Source organism: Sinocyclocheilus anshuiensis, unplaced genomic scaffold (assembly GCF_001515605.1).
Source record: "Sinocyclocheilus anshuiensis isolate Anshui unplaced genomic scaffold, SAMN03320099.WGS_v1.1 scaffold487, whole genome shotgun sequence".
In the NCBI taxonomy this organism is placed as follows: Eukaryota; Metazoa; Chordata; class Actinopteri; order Cypriniformes; family Cyprinidae; genus Sinocyclocheilus; species Sinocyclocheilus anshuiensis.
This window is the reverse complement of record NW_015548240.1, coordinates 2,524,409-2,543,509: the sequence shown is the minus strand read 5'-3', so window position 1 is coordinate 2,543,509 and position 19,101 is coordinate 2,524,409. Positions and strand designations below refer to the sequence as shown.

At 37.8% G+C, this 19,101-nt stretch overlaps 2 protein-coding genes across 4 annotated transcripts in view; one reads left to right on the top strand and one right to left on the bottom strand.

The window, feature by feature from the left end:
- brf1a (BRF1 general transcription factor IIIB subunit a) overlaps positions 1 to 19,101 on the top strand; it is a 44,613-nt gene that overhangs the window by 9,851 nt on the left and 15,661 nt on the right. For both annotated transcript variants that reach the window (XM_016442388.1, XM_016442387.1), the window contains exons 5-12: positions 735 to 766; positions 2,079 to 2,151; positions 8,684 to 8,833; positions 10,843 to 10,936; positions 11,140 to 11,266; positions 11,368 to 11,407; positions 11,531 to 11,623; positions 14,224 to 14,484. In XM_016442388.1, coding sequence (XP_016297874.1) covers positions 735 to 766; positions 2,079 to 2,151; positions 8,684 to 8,833; positions 10,843 to 10,936; positions 11,140 to 11,266; positions 11,368 to 11,407; positions 11,531 to 11,623; positions 14,224 to 14,484 — 870 coding nt within the window. The remainder of the gene's footprint in view (positions 1 to 734; positions 767 to 2,078; positions 2,152 to 8,683; positions 8,834 to 10,842; positions 10,937 to 11,139; positions 11,267 to 11,367; positions 11,408 to 11,530; positions 11,624 to 14,223; positions 14,485 to 19,101) is intronic.
- On the bottom strand, positions 2,755 to 6,818 carry btbd6a (BTB (POZ) domain containing 6a). Of its 2 annotated transcripts, XM_016442390.1 has the most exons (5): positions 6,682 to 6,818; positions 5,161 to 5,381; positions 4,782 to 4,872; positions 4,507 to 4,625; positions 2,755 to 4,168 (listed from the first exon to the last, which is right to left on the bottom strand). In XM_016442390.1, the coding sequence occupies exons 2-5, from the start codon at positions 5,373 to 5,375 to the stop codon at positions 3,136 to 3,138; spliced, it is 1,458 nt and encodes a 485-aa protein (XP_016297876.1). In that variant the 5' UTR covers positions 5,376 to 5,381; positions 6,682 to 6,818; the 3' UTR covers positions 2,755 to 3,135. The 2 variants fall into 2 exon arrangements, with proteins under 2 accessions (XP_016297876.1, XP_016297875.1); XM_016442389.1 differs by lacking the exon at positions 6,682 to 6,818 and having other exon boundaries at positions 5,161 to 5,986.

Below are 19,101 nucleotides of genomic sequence, written 5' to 3'. Positions count from 1 at the left end.
TGTGTGTGTGTGTGTGTGTGTGTGTGTGTGAGAGAGAGAGAGAGAGAGAGAGAGAGAGAAGTATTGTTGGTCTCAATCTCCACTGGAAAGGGTAAATTTAGCCAAACAACTAGAATTATTTTCCAAATGTCAGCCTCCGAAATGGTTTCTTGCTCTCAGGTTAGCTTTAAAACACCAACCCGACTGAGTTTGTTGATTATTGTAGCTGTTTTCCCATTTTATCCTTAACTAATTTTTTTATACTTGACTTATTTTTATATTATTTTGTATTTTACAGTATCTGTAATTTTATGTTGACACCTAAACACTGGTTGAGAAAACATTAGTTGGTTTTAGCTACTTTTGCTATATGTGAGATTTCTCCCTGGAAATGTCAAATCCTAAAAAAATGATCATGAATTTAACAGGGCCATCCATAATCCCGCAATTTAGGATTATCTCTTATTGCTGCCATGGTGACTGAAAATCCCACAATGACGTTTTTAATGGGATGTTTTAATACACTTTGTCTTGATTGGACAGGTAGAGTACTCGAGATAGATAGATAGATATAACCTCCTCTTAGGTCATTATTGCGCAAAACCTAGAGTATTAGACTAAATAGTAAAGGTCACAGTTTCGATGAAAATACATGCATTTGAAAATTATATGTTTTGAATGCACTTGTAAGGGCCTTTGGATAAAACTGTCTGTCAAATTCCATTCTGTATGATTTCTTTAATGCACTTTCTCAGACATGCTGCTGGACTTGAGTGACCTCCTGCAAGTAAGTCCAGCATTTATATACGTATATATATATCTACATAATATTGTCAAAATAAATTAAATGACAAATAAATTTTCTTTGAAGGTTATGCACTGTTTTAGGTCAAATAAAAGCGGTAGCATTATACAGTTTTTTTTTCGGTCACACTTTATTTTAAGGTCCAATTCTCGCTATTAACAAACAATTAACTACGACTTTTGCCTCAGAAAGTCCTAATTTTCTGATTATTAATAGTTAGTAGGGTAGTTGTTAAGTTTAGGTATTGGGTAGGATTAGGGATGTAGAATATGGTCATGCAGAATATGTGCTTTATAAGTACTAATAAACAGCCAATATGTTATTAACAGGCATGATAATAAACAACTAGTTAATAGTAAGAATTGGTCCCTATACTAAAATGTTACCCAAATTTGTTACATTAATCATGTGAAAGGGGACCAAACAAAATACTGAAAATTCTGAAGTTCATGTACATTTTTAATTACAGCTTTTCACTCAAACTTTTTATGTTAGTATAATTTAGAATGAATAAGTTTGTATTAAAAATAACATAATGCAAAGTAGATGCATTTTCACTAGCAATCCCAGATGTTTGAACCCAGTTAGTGTGCGAAAGCCATTTTCCTCCAGCTGGTGTGTCCGTTTTATAGTTTTACCCTCCCAGCTGTCCTATTAAACACGCAGATCCTGTCCACTGCGGTATTTGAGTCATTAGGGAATTTTACCAGAGAAAGGACCCATAAATTCCTTTGCGCTTCCCCAGACAGAGGAGCTCTTTTGAGGCATAAGGCTGTCGCCGCCCCTCTCAGGTCAGGAGTGTGTGAGGGCCATCCTATTTTTCAGTGGTCATGACCTCTGACATCAACCAAAAAAGATTCCTCTTTAATGCCATGGGGCCCAGATGGAAGAAATAGGGTGTCTGTGTTTGAGCATGTGCGTCGTTCTTCATAGATATCTTTTTTTAATAATCATTAAGGTGGTCCATGAAGATAAGTATTGAGTTATATGTTGTTTAAAGCTTATTTTATTAAATATTTTTGTTATTGTAGTTCATCCTCTAAGGATAAGACACAGATACAGTTTGTGAGAAAGTGAAGACTCTGTGGTGATGCTGGTATGGATCCAAACACCACAGCTATGAACTCTGTAACCTTCAGCATCTGTTAAAATACACTCTGTTATGTCCCTTTATCTTATATCTCTTACTCTCATTGTCTGTTAAATGTTCCCACTGTCTCTTTCTTTGTAATTATTTTTTTCTTGACCACAAATTTGTGTCCATTTCTGACTCTTTCTTTCTCTATTGCCCTAGGTGAATGTGTATGTTTTGGGAAAAACCTTCCTTGTTTTAGCCAGAGAGCTGTGTATCAACGCGCCAGCTATTGGTAAGCATCACATAAGTGACATTTGTAGTTTCCCATGATGCTTTGCTGCTCATCCAAATTGTACTGGTAGTGAGTATGTGAGCTGGTCTTTGTAGTGCTGCTGTTAATGCCCAGAGGGTGCTGTGCAACTGTAAGTGAAGCTTTGCTTGCAGTGTAAATGTTTTAACCTGAATTGAACACTTGATTGATGGCGATGGTCAGTTGCTTTGCTCAATCAACAATACAAAGCAAAATTCGGACATAATTTTTTGCCCTTGTGTAATTATAAGTAAAATAACTTATTTGACTTTCTTTTGTTTCTGGATCAAAAATTTGTTTTTTGTCCATACAATGAAAGTCAGTGGGTTTCAATGTCGTTTTGAACCCTTTACTTTCATTATATGGGCAAAACAGCTGAAACATTCTTCGAAATATTGTCTTTTGTGTTTTAAGAATTCAGTCAGTCAATGAAGTTTGGAACGACATAAGGATGAGTAAATGATGACAGACTTTTCATTTTTAAAGTTTTGAAAAGTCATATTTTACCCAGAGTGAAACAGTATATGTCTTATGACTGCATTAGACAAAAGAATACAAAATACTGTTTGATGAATAGAAACAAACATTTTATGATTTTGCAGGCTCTTGAAACCCTTTTTCGGTTACTCAGCATCAAGCTGTCAACAAATAACCATTAAATAACAAGACAGAGGAAAAGCTGCCTAGTTTCAAGTGCAAACTGCCCATGTTTCACTGTACACAGGCATATTATGAATAATTAGAAATAAAATCTGCTTAAATTAAAGTACATGTTTTAAAACAGTATGTTTAAAGAAATAAATAAGTTTGGGCAGCATTCCATTATATGCGAGACGTAAAAAAATCGAATCAGAGGGGATAGTCTCCTCTTCTAGAAATGTCTTGCAGCTATGTTGTGAGTAAAGGCATTTATTCCAGGGGAAAAATTCCCCTGCTGTCTCTTCATTAATGGATCAGTCCAAGTTTTCACGCATAAAATATCAGCTCTGGAATCTGTCCCCCCTGCACCCCTGTCCCGTTAGTGCTGTCAGAGGAACACTGAAACTGAAAGGTGACTTTCCCACACTGGACTTCTGTCATTCCTTCCTGTCCAAAATAACTCAGCTCGCTCCCATCTAGAACAGCGCTAACAGTGTAGAACACGTCCTGCTCCACTTGTACCGGGTGCTCGAACCACACGGGGAATGTTGAGCTAGAACCATCTGACACAAATTTGGTCAAGTATTGTGCAAGAAGCACTCCCTGTCTCTTTAGTTCAATTCTGACGCTGTATTCTGCCTTCCCTCCACTGGAGCCATACAGACCAAGTCCGGCGATAAACACGCGCTTGTCCACAGCGAACTGGATACTGTCGCAGCGTCCGCGATAGCGCCACTGGTTGCTTCGGTACGCAGAGGATTGGAAACGGTGACAGCGTTGCGGCGTCAGCCCCTTTCTGGGCTCAACCGGGAATCCCAGCACAGGTTTCGTAGCCGCCGTGTACCAGAGAAAGATGCTGTGCGTTTCCTCAAGGGTTAAAATTTTCGACTGCGCAGCTCCATCTGCAAATTCCTGCAGTGTCATTGAAGGCAGACGCACAAGGTGCAAAGCCTTCCCCAGCACGGAGCGCTGGTTCTGTGAAGTGGGGGTCAGGCCTTGTCTCCGACACTCTGCGACGGCCCATCCCAGAACGGCCTGGAAAACCACCGCCTCCTTCATGTTCAGAGTTTCCCTTTGTAAAATGTGTTCTAGTGTGGGCAAGTCAATCTCAGTTAAACCTTCCGAGAGCAGCGCAAGCTCTGCCTGGGCGTCGATCACTTCCCAACACCTCTGAGTGAGCTCCGGCTCCTCAAACAGCCGACTTTGAGATAGCAGCACACACGCATTGCGCGCCTCCAGGCTTGTCTCGAGGAAACCCACACATGCGCGAGCCAGAGCAGACACCAGGTATTTTTTGGCAGCGTAAAGCGTAGCCAGTACTGTGTCGGCCGCCAGCTCTATCTCATCACTGTACATGTATCTGATAAAAAAGAGGGAGATAGAGAGTTTAAGGTAAATTGCAAGTGCCCCATAGGAAAAGAATAAAACGCTAAATAAAAAGCTGATCTGTTTAACATGCTCCTTTTTTTATTGCATCACTACTGCTTTAAATAGTGACTTCCAACTTTCCCAGGGAAAAAAGTACATCATTCGCATTCGCAATCCAATAAATGATCTCTAATAGCTCTGAATTAAGAGGGCGACTCCTAAATCAAAACATCACTGTCGGGGCCTCTGTGAACCCATCTGTGCTGCCTGGCATGAAAGCCGAGTCGCCCTGTTATTAATGCCAGGATGTGATTAGTGAGTGAGTCTTACTTGAGCAGGATGAGAAAAGCAGCGGGTTCCACATCTGGAATATGTATATCAGAGTCCCCTTCTGCGAGAGCCCCGTAAAACATGGCACAGAAAACAGAGCTCCCCACTGCCAGCACATACTGAGAGAGGGGGAAGAGACAATCTGTCAGTGTTTCATCTAGTTTCAAAGCATTTCCTTTTTCTGACACCTATTTCAGATCCACTGATAAGCTGATGGTTTGAATCAGGTGTGTTCGATTCAGGAGACAACCAAAATGTGAGGTGTGTGGGCTCACCTTGTGTGCCGGGACCCTTTCCGATTCACCGGGCGGACCAACAATGAAATGAACGTCTGCCATGTGTTCATTATTGAACATTAGTGCATTTCTGCAGTAAAAATAAATAAATACATTTAGTCTTGATATTACAATTAATAAATACAATAAAGAAAAAAATATGTAATATAATATTATTTAAGAAATGTTTAGATGTTAAGTATCTGTTAATGTTCATTATGACTTGACTTAAAGAATTGTACTGTAGTGAAAAATATATCTGAACAAGTTATTTAAAAAATAAGTGTGTGTGTGTGTATATATATATATATATATATAATTATGAAAATTAGATATTAAATATGTCAAACATTATGTATCACTTGATTTAATGCCTTGCCTTTCTTGTAAAGTCGGATGCGCGGAATGCCAGCTGGGAATCTCCACGTTGTTGTTGTTGATGTTTTGCTCTGTGGTCGGTGTGGTGGCGATGGACGCGGTGGACTGCGCAACTGGCTCCACGCTCCTCTTCCTCTTCTCTGGCAGACTCAGCATCACAGTCCCGTTCTTCTGCACTGTGGCGTGGTCGTTCACGGGGTACAGTTCCGCTGCCATCCTTTTCTTCAGGGAAAGAGTTAAGATGTTATAGCACAGAGACAGCCTGCCGGGGTGCTTGCTTGCCCGCTTCAACTTCTTTAACGTTTCAGGGAGCAAAAGTAAAAAAGTAACACATTTCATGATCCGGCCATGATGGGACAGCTTGCATTCCGGCGCAGCGGGCATCAGAACAAAAAAAGTTTGCCAAAATATGTGTAGAAAAAATAATGATCAGTTATAACCGTGGTCTGTGGTATTCCTAAATAATGTTGCGTTGTTTCCGTGTAAAAATAAAAACGGCTCTACTAAACGGTCACATAAATATTCGGATTTCAGCGAATATTTCATAGACATGCCATCCTCTTTTTCTCACGTCCTCTCTAATCCCACACCGAAAACTCCAAAACGAATCGTGTTAAAATCACTCAAAACCCTCACAACAAATATTGACAAAAATAGGGTCTGTAGTCTTATAACGGCCAAGCAGATCTTTCCTCTGCTGTGGCCACACCGAATGATTGTGAAGTTTGAGTTTATTTTGAGCTCTCTCTCTCGCGCTCTCTCTCTCTCTCGTCTGACGTCAAGAGTGGAGGGTTGTCTCTCCCAGAGCTCTCTATCCCGCCTGTAAATTCTGTGTTGCCATGTCTGCTTATTATAAGCAACACTTGGCTTGGATTTTTTCACATTGTTATGTGCTGTTTTTTTTGGATTATTCACATTATGTATATGTGAGTATATACATAGGCTATACCTAAATAATGCATACTATTTATCTATATAGGACATATTTATCGAAAATATCCATTACCCTAAATCAGATTGCCTGTTTTTTCACGCGGGATCTGGCAACCCTGCGATAATAGAACCTTCATTAATCTCTCTGTGGACTATGCAGTGATGAGGATTTTTAATTCTTCATATATACACGTGCATGTTCTAAATTTATAATATAAATAATCTCAACGTCTCCTGACATGATCCAAATCAAATAAAGGATCTTTGTGGGGGTATTTTTGTACATCAAATGCCAAGTTCGTCCGCACACGTCGTTTGTTTCGTTCTACAATATGTTTCTCCTAAACTAAATACATAACCATTATTTATATGCTATATCAGGCAAAGGTTTTATTAAAAACTAGTATTGATTTAAAGCAATGAGGTGGAAATGTTTCGCGTGTAACAGCTATCTCTATCCATAAATTCCAGTCCGCGCGCTGCAATTTGTTACAAACCAGTTTGCGTTCTGAAAATGTAACGTTTACCTCACACTTCAACTGTTCTACAAGTGCAAACAATACGAGAAAAGATCGTGCGTGTTCTTTACCTTAAATTCTGTATTTTATGCGCTAGTTTGTTGTCATCACACAGCTGAGACAGTGCGCTCGATTCAAAGCGATGTCTAAAGTTTTATTGCTCCGGTTCACTGTTGGTCGTGATGGAGTCTGAAACCGGACGAGGGCTGGACTTGTGGAAATACTGTAGTGCGCACGACTGCTGTCTAGCTTTTGAGGATCTTTTGGTCTACTTCACTTTGTCAGGCAGGTCCTATTTAAGAGATTTCTTGATTGCGAACAGGTGTGGCAGTAATCAGGCCTGGGTGTGGCTAGTGAAATTGAACTCAGGTGTGATAAACCACAGTTTTAACAGGGGGGCAAACACTTCTTGTGGGCCATGTAGTTTGGGATTTTGTTTTCCCTTAATAATAAAAACCTTCATTTAAAAACTGCATGTTGTGTTTACTTGTGTTATCTTTGACTAATATTTAAATTTGTTTGATTATCTGAAACATTAAAGTGTGACAAACATGCAAAAAAATAAGAATTCAGGAAGGGGGCCAACACTTTTTCACACCACTGTATGTAGTGGGGATTTGATCAGTGTTTCCCAACCTTTCTTGATTTGTGTACCCCCACAGTCTCATCATTTAGGCTCAAGCACCCCTTAGTCAAAATTAAACCAGAAATGTATTGATTTTATTGTGCTGAATATATGGCAACATTATTAAAATGACCATTATTACAATCAATCACTTAACTGCTGTAGTATTTTTCTTTGTGTAGTTCATATTTTACGGTATTTATGCAACACAATTATTCAGGTTCAAACTAAAACATTTAATATTGTTGGTGAAAAAAATATATCCAGTCAGGTACAAGATTCTTTATTGGTATGCATGGTTTCATAAGACCTTTTAACTTCCATTGAATATTTCCATTGCACAAAAAGTGGAATAACGTATTCTTAGATTTTAATGTTCTTCCAAACAAGAAAAAAATGGTTGGATCACCAAAAGATTCTTTGGAAAACCTAAAATGGTTCTTTTGTAGTATCACTATGAAACCCCCCTTTTGGGATCTTTATTTTTCAAAAGTGTAGCGCCTCCTCAAACTGAATCAGTTTATTGAATCTAGCTGCTTTTACACTAGCACAAAAAAGTACTCATCTGACTCAAATCAGATATTGTTGCACATGTAAACACAAAAATACACATTAGATTAAGTTTTTTCACATCGGTTTTGAGCCACTTTTTATATCAGATACATATGATATCTGAACATCTGACCAACATCTAAAAATGTATACCCAATTCCCATTGGCATGGGAGGACAAAACAACCCTGCATTTAGATTGATAATGGTTTGATTGAATGACTGAGGAATTTGATGGGAAGAATCTTAAAAAAAAAAGAGAGAACAGTTGAGTAAAATCTCTCTCTCCAGAGTCTAATTACCATAAAAATCTAAGATTATATTTATTTAAATATTAATAAAAGAAAAAAAACTTTACAGCCCTAATCATTTTGATGTCATCATTTATTTTTTTTTATAGTTTTAATAACTCAAAATCACCCCCATGAAGCCTGATTAAGTTCCCACTGGGCTACACATATCCCTGATTGGGAATCATTGGATAAGATGGAAGATTTCCTGATGCTTTGTTGAGCAGAAAATCTTTTGAGTTTTTCACACAGTGCCATCACCTTTTGAAAATATTATTGGGAAACTGTCAAAAAATTTAGCTCCCTCTATTACCTGTAATGTTTCGTTTACCATTAAAATGTTTATAGTTTGAGAGTCCAGCAGTTTGCTAAAGCTTAATAATGGAGGTTCTCTGTATGTAGTATTTAATGAGAATTGTGAGCATAAAGGTAATATTTGTTGCATTATCATAACTAATTACATTTTGACTGAACACTCATCAGTGGTCATGAGCCAACGTATTAGTATTTTACGAACGTTATTGAACTGAAAATGCAACAGTGTGTTTAAGAAGGTCTAAATCTACTCTATCTAGCTTTGTAGTCCTAAGAGTTTTGTTTCTTACAGATCCGTGTCTTTATATCCCGCGCTTTGCGCAAATGCTGGAATTTGGAGAGAAGAGCCATGAGGTTTCAATGACGGCACTGCGTCTCCTTCAGAGGATGAAGAGAGACTGGATGCACACGGGACGAAGACCTTCAGGCCTCTGTGGAGCAGGTAACCATGGCAACCCTCCCCTAACGGTGCGACCTCTTTAATGATGTGAGCTAGTGAAGGGTTGCTTTGTTAGATGCGCAAAAGCACATACACCATCGCTGAAACATCCACAGTTGGAATGCATGCTCCAGAAACCCCTTCCAGAACGTAAAGTTTTGTCTGTTGTAGGAAACATTTTAAGATGCAGTATATCTGTCATAATATGTAATTAGATCAGCTCGTGCATTTGAAGCAGTTCCAAAATCAAATCACCAATCAGTCTTGATGAAAACGAACGATTCCTGAAAATGTTAGTTTTCTCACACTCGCTGAGGCCTTTCTTGACACTGTGAATTGCCTCAGAGATCCAGTGCAGCTAATTTCTAATGCATTTACAACAATATTGGTTTTACTTTCTCACACTTTCAGTCTTGTGTAAACTTGACACAGTCTAATAATACTGAGTTCCAGTAATTAAGTTTTTAAAATAACTGACTCCTCCTGACTCTCAGCTTGAGTTTCTCTGCCCCCCCTCCACTGCATAACCTGAATAATTAATCTCCCATTAATCTTTTAGAAGGAGTGCTGAGAATAGAGGAAGCATGAGCCTAAAGAGTTTGTTTTTCGCAGCGATAGATCAGAGACTTGAGAAAGAAAGGCAGGCCAACAGAGAGAATAAAAGAATGTGAGAAAGACCCAGAATGAAGACAAACTGTGATGCAGGGAGAGCCGCTGAGCGTGATGAAGGCCTCAAGCTTATTGAATAGTCCTCATGTAGTAGCTGGAACACAGATTGGTTTGATATCCTGCAGGGTTAACAGCAGAGGAGGAAACGGCTGTTTTTATTACACCACATGAACTTGAGCACAGGATCGCACTGGGTTAGACGTAGCTGATAACTCTGAACATGTAGGGGAGAGCAGGGTAAAATGTGTCATCGCATTAATCATGTATTTATATGATGTAAGGACTCTCATATAATGCTATCTATGATTGAGAGATGCATATGAGAAAAGTGATGTGTTTTTTTTAAATACTTTTTTATATGACAAAGTACTTTTTATTTTATTTATTTTTTTTCATGAAAAGGTCTATATAGATCTAAACATATTCACTATCATCCAGAAGTTTAGGGTCGGTAAGATTTAAAAAATATTTGAAAATATTTTGAAAAAGTCTTCACCGAAGCTGCATTTATTTCAATTGATCCAAAATACAGTTAAAAGCATAATATCCTGAAATATTGTTACAATTTCAAATAACTGTTGTCTGTTTTAATATTTTTTTTAAATGTAATTTATTCCTGTGATGGAAAAGCTGAATTTTCAGCAAGCCATTACTTCAGTCTTCAGTATCACATGATACTGATGAGTTTATGAATTAGAAAATAATTTTTTCTCATTTATGTCCATATTTGTATTTGAAATTTAAATAGTGTTTTGCTTTTCCACATTTTGGAGAGGTTAACCTTGCATTATTGTTTTTAATCTCATCTCTCCTTACTTGCAGGACAATCTAAATCAGAAGTGGCACACCTTACCCTTTTATCCATTAAAATGATGTCAGTTTAAGCTGTTGTTGGCAGTCAAATAAAAAGCAAAAAGTCAGTAAAATAGTTTTGGAGAATGACAACCTCAATGTCATATTTCTAATTAGTTCATCTTTGAGGAATCATTAAGCTCTAAAATTCTTCAGTATCTTTTACATGGTTGCATGCTTTGTGGTGTTGGACATTCTTCAGATTGTCAAGTAGCTCTGAAGTGCATCTGGCTCTTCATGTTTCTTTAATGAATCAGAGTGAAACAGGCATCAGGGGTTCTGTGGTATTGCAGGTGCATTTAATGTCTGTTTGTTCTGCCTGAGGTGAGTCAGTAGGGGGGCAGGTACAGCGGATGCACTTTTCTGAAGCCTTATTAATGTTTCATATTTGACTATGCGTCCGCTCTCCTTTCCTTCTCTCTTATCCTCTCTTTTTCTCTTGCCATTGGCTGTATGTTGTCCCTACATTTGTGTATTTGTGTTCCCTGTAGCGCTCTTGGTTGCTGCCCGTATGCACGAGTTCCGTCGCACAATTAAGGAAGTGATCAGTGTGGTGAAAGTCTGTGAAGCCACACTGAGGAAAAGGTGTGTTTTGTCTTAAATAATAATCACAGTATGGCTACAATCTTTGCTCAGTTAATATTTTATTATAATCTGTAGCAATATCATTAATATTATTGTATATAATTGGTGCCATTTCAGTATTTTAGTGTTGCACTCTCTTTGAATTTAGGGCCCATTTTGCTGTTCAATTGTATGTCTTGACCCCCGGTGTGTTTGATTGACAGGCTGAATGAATTTGAGGACACGCCCACCAGTGAGCTGACAATTGAAGAGTTCATGCGGGTGGATCTGGAGCAGGAGTGTGACCCGCCCTCTTACACAGCTGGACTCAGGAAGCAAAAGCTAAAACAGGTTACACATCACATGGCACTTAAAGTTAGAGATTTTAACATTCTTGCGATATGTGCGATATTGTATCCGTAAAATGTATCTCCTCTCGAATCCTTCCAAAGATTGAGCAAGAGCTTGCAAAGAAAGTTGATGATATTGAAGGTACCTAGAAACATTTCGACAGGAGTTTATGCTTTAATTAACATCATGGGTGTTTGAACAAACCTAATACGTTGTGTTGTTGACGTGTTGCTCTGTGTGTACATGTGTGTATGTGCTCTGCAGGTGAAATCTGTGGATATCAGGATGAGATTGAAGTCGAGCTGGAGAGCTGTAGGCCCAAAGCCAGGGGAATTTTTGCATCCTATTCCAAAGATGGTACAGTGTTCACACACAATCCCGCAGAAAAATACACTAACATTCCAAAGTTTGTGCTTCATTAAGACTTTTTAATGTTTAAGCGTCTTTTGCTCACCAAAGCTACATTTATGTGATCAAAAATACTTGTACAAAAATACAAACATAAAAAAAAAAATTATAATATCGCGATGTGAAGTCCACGATACGATATTTATTGCGATATTTAAAAAAAAAAAAAGACAAATAAAGAATTGGGGAAAAAATGAAAATTGAGTACATTTTAAAGTTCAATTATTCTATCTAATGCACTTGGAGAGTTCAAAATTAAGAGCTGCAACCCATGTTTCTTAACTAAGAAAACTTGAGTCAGAAAAAAGTCAGTGAATTGACTTGAAAGTTTAAAGGGGACTCTCAACCCTCTTTTTATTTGTGATATACTGTCGGTGTTTTAGGAAGCCAAACAAATTAGAATATAATAATAATAATAATACTAATAACAATGACAGTAATAGCCATGTATTGTAAAAATTACACTGTAAAATAAATGAAAATTAATATTTCATAGGTATATTATTTGTGCTTTACAGTAGGGAAATTACAATACTTCTTTCCTAATTTCTGCACTTGAAAGAGATTTTTTTTAATTTGGACTGCATTTAAACAGCTAGCTGTCAGCAATTCATACTGCACTTTTAGCTTTTATTTTGACAGAAATGGCAGTAGAGCTTTTATTTTGAAGGAAAACTCCAGCTTCAGTGAAAAAGGCTTACAAAAACAAAAACGCTTCTCAAATCTAGTGAAATGCTGTAATCATCTGCCGCGAAAATAAAGCCTAACTGGTAGCTATTGCGTTTCCAAACGCACGTTAACTCACAGTACGTGCAATAAACGAGTTCACTGTGAACGGAGCCGTTCGGAGGCACGGAAAACACCGGATCATGAGCTGATCGCATGAACAATGTGCGCTTCGCTTTGAAATGCGCAGCACAAACAGACTTGATGAAGGGATTAAGCCATATTTTGCTTTTGGTTTTAGTTCTGACAGATACTGTGTCAATGCATAATGGCCAAAAACACAACTTTAAAGACCTTTTATGTTAGAATATTTAAATATATATTTAAAAATACACTTTTTGCCCAGAAGAGCGTCATGTGACCATGATAATATCGAGTTTTGGTATCGCGATATTTCGATATTGATAATATCATTACATCCCTAGTAAAATCAGTAATATTTAAAAATATTATTACAATTTAAAACAAAGCTAGAAAAAAATAAAGCTACATTTTCAGCAGCCATTACTCCAGTCTTCAGTTTTTATGGGATTCTTCAGAAATCATCCTAATATGCTGATTTGGTGATTACATTTTTTGTTTTCTTCCCAGTTGAAAATTGTTGTGCTGCAACAGTTTTGTGGAAACTGTAACATTTTTTCAGGAATACTTGATAAGTTGAATATTCAAAAGAACAGCATTTATTTGAAATAGATGTCTTTTATATAACATTTATATAAAAACATCATATAGCACATTCTTTACTGTCACTTTTGATTGAATTAATTGCTTCCTTTTTGAATAAAAGAATTAATTTCTTTTAAAGAAATCTACACTTTCATTGAGTAACATTTTTATAAATATACGTTTTAATGTCTATTTTTAACTTATTAAAATTAAGTAAACAGTGTAAAAAATGATATAACAGAAATATAATTCATTATTGGATAGAATTGACATGCACATACAACCATCAAGAGTAGTTTAGGCCAGTTAATTGTGTATCATCTGGTTTTAAGAATGAAACACTTGGCTTTACTTGAACATTTACAATCCTCTGTTTAAGCTACAGAAATACAGATTGTGAAATGAAGATTGTTTGAGCATGTATTTTGCCAATTACTAACTGCAGGCACACAGTCCTTCATTTAGGATATTCCAGATTTCTCATTAGAATATGGGTAAGAACAAGGGTAAGATATGGGTAATCAGTGTGTGTATGAATACTGGAAAGTGCCAGTGAGAAACAAAATTATTGGTGAATGACACCCAAAATGTTTACGTTTAAAACAAATGATTATCTTGCTGTCAGAATTGCTTTGTGAGAACTGCTGTTTTCTTCAGGAAATGGAGTGTTACTTCCCTTGTGCAGAAATTCTGTTTATGTTGCTGTCCAATTAGCTCCTTGTTCAGCAGCATCCACAATCAGAGATCCAGTGTTTCCCCATGCGTGTTATCTCTCTATAATAATGTAGTAATTACAGGAGGGAACTAATTAAGACCACGAGTATGGGAGTGTTTGTATGTGTGTTTGAGTGTCTCTGTTCATGCATGTGTGTTCACTTTACGGTAGTGTGTGTGTGCATGCATGTGTGTTACTGCGGTCAACTGTGTTTGTATAATTACTTTCACCCCTTCTCAGCTGGATCATAGCGAAGTTTAAAATCAGAGGGCGAATGCATCTAGATTTATGTTTTAATTAGCAAAATAATTTAATTACAAAAATAAATTCACTGTGTTTGCATTCATGCAGTTTTTTCTTTCTTTCATTATACTCTTTTATTTGATGTTCCTGCAATGATTCATTTGTAATGTGTGCATATTTTCTTGCTTGCTTTTTCCAGATGATGTGATTTCCTTGGCGTCGTCCAGCATCCTAGCTGGTGATGAGGAAGGAGAGGATGACGAGCTGAGGGCAGCAGCATCTCACCTGTGCAGTACTTTATCTGGAGAGGATGGAGATGGCAATGAGCAGGACGGAGATAGAGAGAAAGTCTCTCCAACCAAACGGCCCTCATTAGCATTATTGCTTGGAGCACTTCCCACTGCAGCCAGTTTGGGCCTGCCCGAGTCCATCACCAAAATGAGAGAGGAAAAAGAGAATGGTAGGAGTGTGCTTGTATTTTCAAACTGCATAAACGCTTAATCTGCTTTAATTCCACAGTCCCTTTTTATTATCACTATTTTTGCTGTCAAAACTATGACACGGTATAAGTAGAGAAGAAGTAGTGGCACTGGAATGACACCTATGTGAAATATTAACGTTAATTAACTTTCATTTAATCCACTTTCTTTCCATTTTTATTCCACATTTGCCCTGCACACATTTACACTTTTTCCTGTTTTGTAATGAGTTTAAGCAGAGTGGAACTGGAGTGACTCCTTTTCTAAACACTCACATTAATCCACTTTCATTTAATCCACTTTCATTTCACGTTCGTTTAGCCACACATTTGTTCTAATACCACATGAGTAGAAGAATGGCACTAGAGCAGGGGTAGGCAAGTTCGGTCCTAGAGAGCCGCAGTCCTGCAGAGTTCAGATCCAACCCTGAAAAAAAAACTCACCTGCCTATAGCCTTAGTAATCCTGAAGACATTGATTAGCTTGTTCAGGTGTGTCGGATTAGGGTTGGACTGCGGCTCTCTAGGACCGAACTTGCCTACCCCTGCACTAGAGTGACTCCTTTTGTAATCACTTACTGTACATTAATTCCTTTTTATTCCACATTCATTGTTAAGTCACACATTTAAGTTTTTACGACATGTAGAAGAAGAGTGTAAGTGGAGTGACTCCTATTTTAAACTCACATTGATCCACTTTGATTCCAAATTCAACCTTCATTCCCACATTTGTGCTGTTATAACATAAATAGATGACATGGAGTGTAACTGGAGTGACTCCTTTTCTAGACATTCACATGAATCCATTTTTAATTCACTTTCATTCTAGGTTCACCCTTCATTCACACATGTGTAATGTTATGCCATATATAGAGGAAGAGGGGTGGAACTGGAGTGACTTCTCCTAAGCATTCACATTAATCCATTTTCATTCTAGATTCACCCTTCATTCACACAATTGTTTTGTTATGACATAAATACAGTATATGACGTGGAGTGTAACTAGAGTGACTCCTTTTGTAGACTTTGACATTTATCCATTTTTAATTCACTTTCATTCTAGGTTCACCCTTCATTCACACATTTGTAATGTTATGCTATAGATAGAGGAAGAGGAGTGGAACTGGAGTGACTTCTCTTCTAAGCATTCACATTAATCCATTTTCATTCTAGATTCACCCTTCATTCACACAATTGTTTTGTTATGACATAAATATAGTATATGATGTGGAGTGTAATTGCAGTGACTCCTTTTGTAGACATTGACATTTATCCATTTTTAATTCACTTTTATTCTAGATTCACCCTTCATTCAGACATTTGTGCTGTTATGCTATAAATAGAGGAAGAGGAGTGAAATGGGAGTGACTTCTTTTCTAAAATTTTGATCTATACCACATCTACACTATAGCGAGAGTTACCGAGCCTCTGCACAACAGAACTCAAGAGTGACTTATTTGAGTGGCTGAAGAGTGACTGAAATGATTGTGTTATCTTTTGTGGTTGTTGCGTTTACTCTATAGCACTAGAGCATTTGAGAAAGAGAATAAGACTTTGTTGATCACAGGCAGGAGAGCTGCAGCTGGTAAACTCCTGGGGATAGTGTGCTTGGCAGGTTGTCAGATTGTGTGATTGGCTGTGCGAGCAGGTTGTCATGTTTTCGATTGGTTGTGGTGATTGTGGATGATTTGTATGGGGTGGAGGAAGAGGAAGCCCCCCCTCCACTCTTTGAAGCATTAATTGAACACAGCACCTTGTCATTAGCACACTGTATTTCATCCACCCACTATGGGTGGCTGTGTGCGAGTTTGTTTGCCCGCAAGACCCGCTCGAACAGTGCGTGCGTGTGTATATTTTGGTTTGGTTTTTGAGTGGGGTTCAGGAAAAATCATGACTCAGTGAAGAGGTATTTTTAGTGCTTTTGTTTTGCCCAGCGTCTATGTAAACTCAAGTGAATGCCTTGTAAATTGGCAGCAATATGTCATTTATTTCTCTCAATTTGTTTATTTCATCTCTGTGATTTTATATGGGCACTGACAATATGGCTGTCTGTGTGTGTGCACTTCTGTCTTGGTTCTGTCTGCTTCAGCTTTTTCTGTCTATTCTCTGTTTATTTTTAGGTAGGCTCATTGTTCCATTCCAGACAATAAGATGCTTGTTAGAGTGTTCTAGTTCTTCTGTGTGAGAATGAGAGTGAGCTGGATGTTCTTATTTAAAAATACAAACATGTTTGTGTGATGTGCCAGTATACAGTATGTTGCATCAGAGAGAGATACAGAACTTCATTATCACCATTATTGGCACCATTATCTAACGATCATTTCTAACGATGGCGCCGACGGTGATGGCTGCCTCCGTGGCGTGCTCCGCAGTTGTTTTTATGTTTTTGTTAGTTTGTCCTGTCTTTAGTTATATCCCTGCAATCAGTTTCACCAGAGACGAATTGCTGGACATTCGGCAGTACACACCACCCGATATTTCACCGGTTTTCGACTATTCTGATGTTTTGCTGGACATTGTAGTCGGGGGAGCTGTGGCGCTGATCAAACGCTTCAGGACGCGCAGACGGGGGAAGCGAGCCGGCGCGCTCGTCAAGCTCAGACAGCGTGGATTCAGAACGCCGTTGCCGAGCATCCATCTGGCAAACCTCCGCTCTCTACCCAACAAAACAGACGAACTCCTTCTGCACGAAAACAAATTCCTCATATGTGTAAACATACCTGGCAATAAAGCTCATTCTGATTCTGATTCTGATTCTGATTAGTCTTGTACTTCATAATTTTCCTTAAAGGGATAGTTCACTCAAAAATGAAAATTGTTGTCATTCTCTAACTCTCATATCATTCCAAACTTGTTTGATTTTCTTGTTCTCCACAACACAAAATAAGGTATTTTTTCTGTTGATTACCAAATACTTTTTGTGACCATTGATTTCCATTTTGTGGACAAAAAACACTGAGACATTTCACAAGATATCTTTTTTATACACAAAAAAGAAAGTCATACAGGTTTGTACTGACATGAGGTGAATAAATGATCACATAATTGTCATTTTTGAGTGAACTATCACAGTAACTTGTTTTAATGAATATTACATCTTTATTCCATTTTATTTAAATTCATCAGTTCCTACTATCTATGTTACTCCACAATGTTAATATATTTCCTCAGAAGCTGTGTTTTAAATGATTTACTATACTTCCCTTTACACTGTGTTCTACGGTATGTATATGAATTTTCAAAGAGTAGTATTGACTCATGCTTCTCTGTTCTTTCTCACAATTTTGCTGTGCTTGAAATATGTTGTCAATATAAACATACAGTTTTTGCCATGCCAATAAAGGATACTCAGTTGAAATTGTGTGAGAGAGAGCAAGTTGTAAACTGGCGTTTGAAGGTCTCCATCCTCTCCTCATCCTGTCTTTCTTTTTTGCATCTTTTCTTTTTGACTTTTCCTGTTTTTCTAAGGTCATTTCTCTTCTGTGAGGATGTCAGAAGGGTTTCCCTGTGTGTGTGTGTGTGTGTGTGTGTGTGTGTGTGTGTGTGTGTGTGGAGAGAGAAAAATCCGGTGCTGCTGTGTAATGCAGTGTAATTCTCTGAGGGGGCGGAGGACCTGTGATCTTAACAATGCCGCAGTGAGTGTAAGTCTCCAGATGGTCACTCACTGTTCTCTCCGGCCCCCTTGCTGACCACACAGTAGGAGATGCCAGAATATCTAGTTTTACTGTGTTTCTGTTTTTCCTTTCGTTAATTGACAAGTCAGTCCATTAAGTTTATTTCTGTCTAATTTCTAGTCTCTTTGCATATTTTTACTGATCACTGTTTACCTGTAGCATAAAAAAGTAGATAGATCCTGCCCTCCCCTCTTCGCATCTGTCAGAGTCTCCCTGGATCTTCAGAGTAGGAGGAGAGAAAAGACTTGTTCATTTACACTAGGAAAGAGGGATAAAGTGGGAGGAGATAGATAGAGAGAGGAGGGAAGGGAGAGGTGCCTTTCAAAGGAGAATGAAAGACAGAGTAAGTGTGTGAGTGACATTTATTCTTCTTGTTCGCTTTGAACACATCCTCAGGACAGCTGTTAGGGGTTTGTAAAGGACAGATGGGCCAAAAGTGATGGTAATTTACATTCATAAGGCTTTTATAATGCACACAGATGTGCCTTTGTTAGTCTTTATAATGATGTTCATAAACACAATGTTTAGAATAATGTCACAGATCACATGCTTTTGAGGTGCTGTGTAAGTTGTAGGTCTTATGGTTAATACTAGGTCTTGGTGATATAGATAAAAAAATGATCTGTCTTTTTCACCCTTTTGACGATATTGATATTTATGTAGTTAACATGCACTGAGATTGTGTGTGTGTGTGTGTGTGTGTGTGTGTGTGTGTGTATGTATTTATTTTAAGGTTCCTATTCACCAAAGATTTCTAAGAAAAACAGCACAACTGTTCAACATTGATAATAAGAAATGTTTCTTAAATGGTACTGTATATATAGTCATATATAAATATCGAATTTGAATCTCTCATCAAAAGCACATTAAAATCTGTACAATATTCACAGTGTAACTTCATTTTACTTCTCCAGCAAAATCTACAT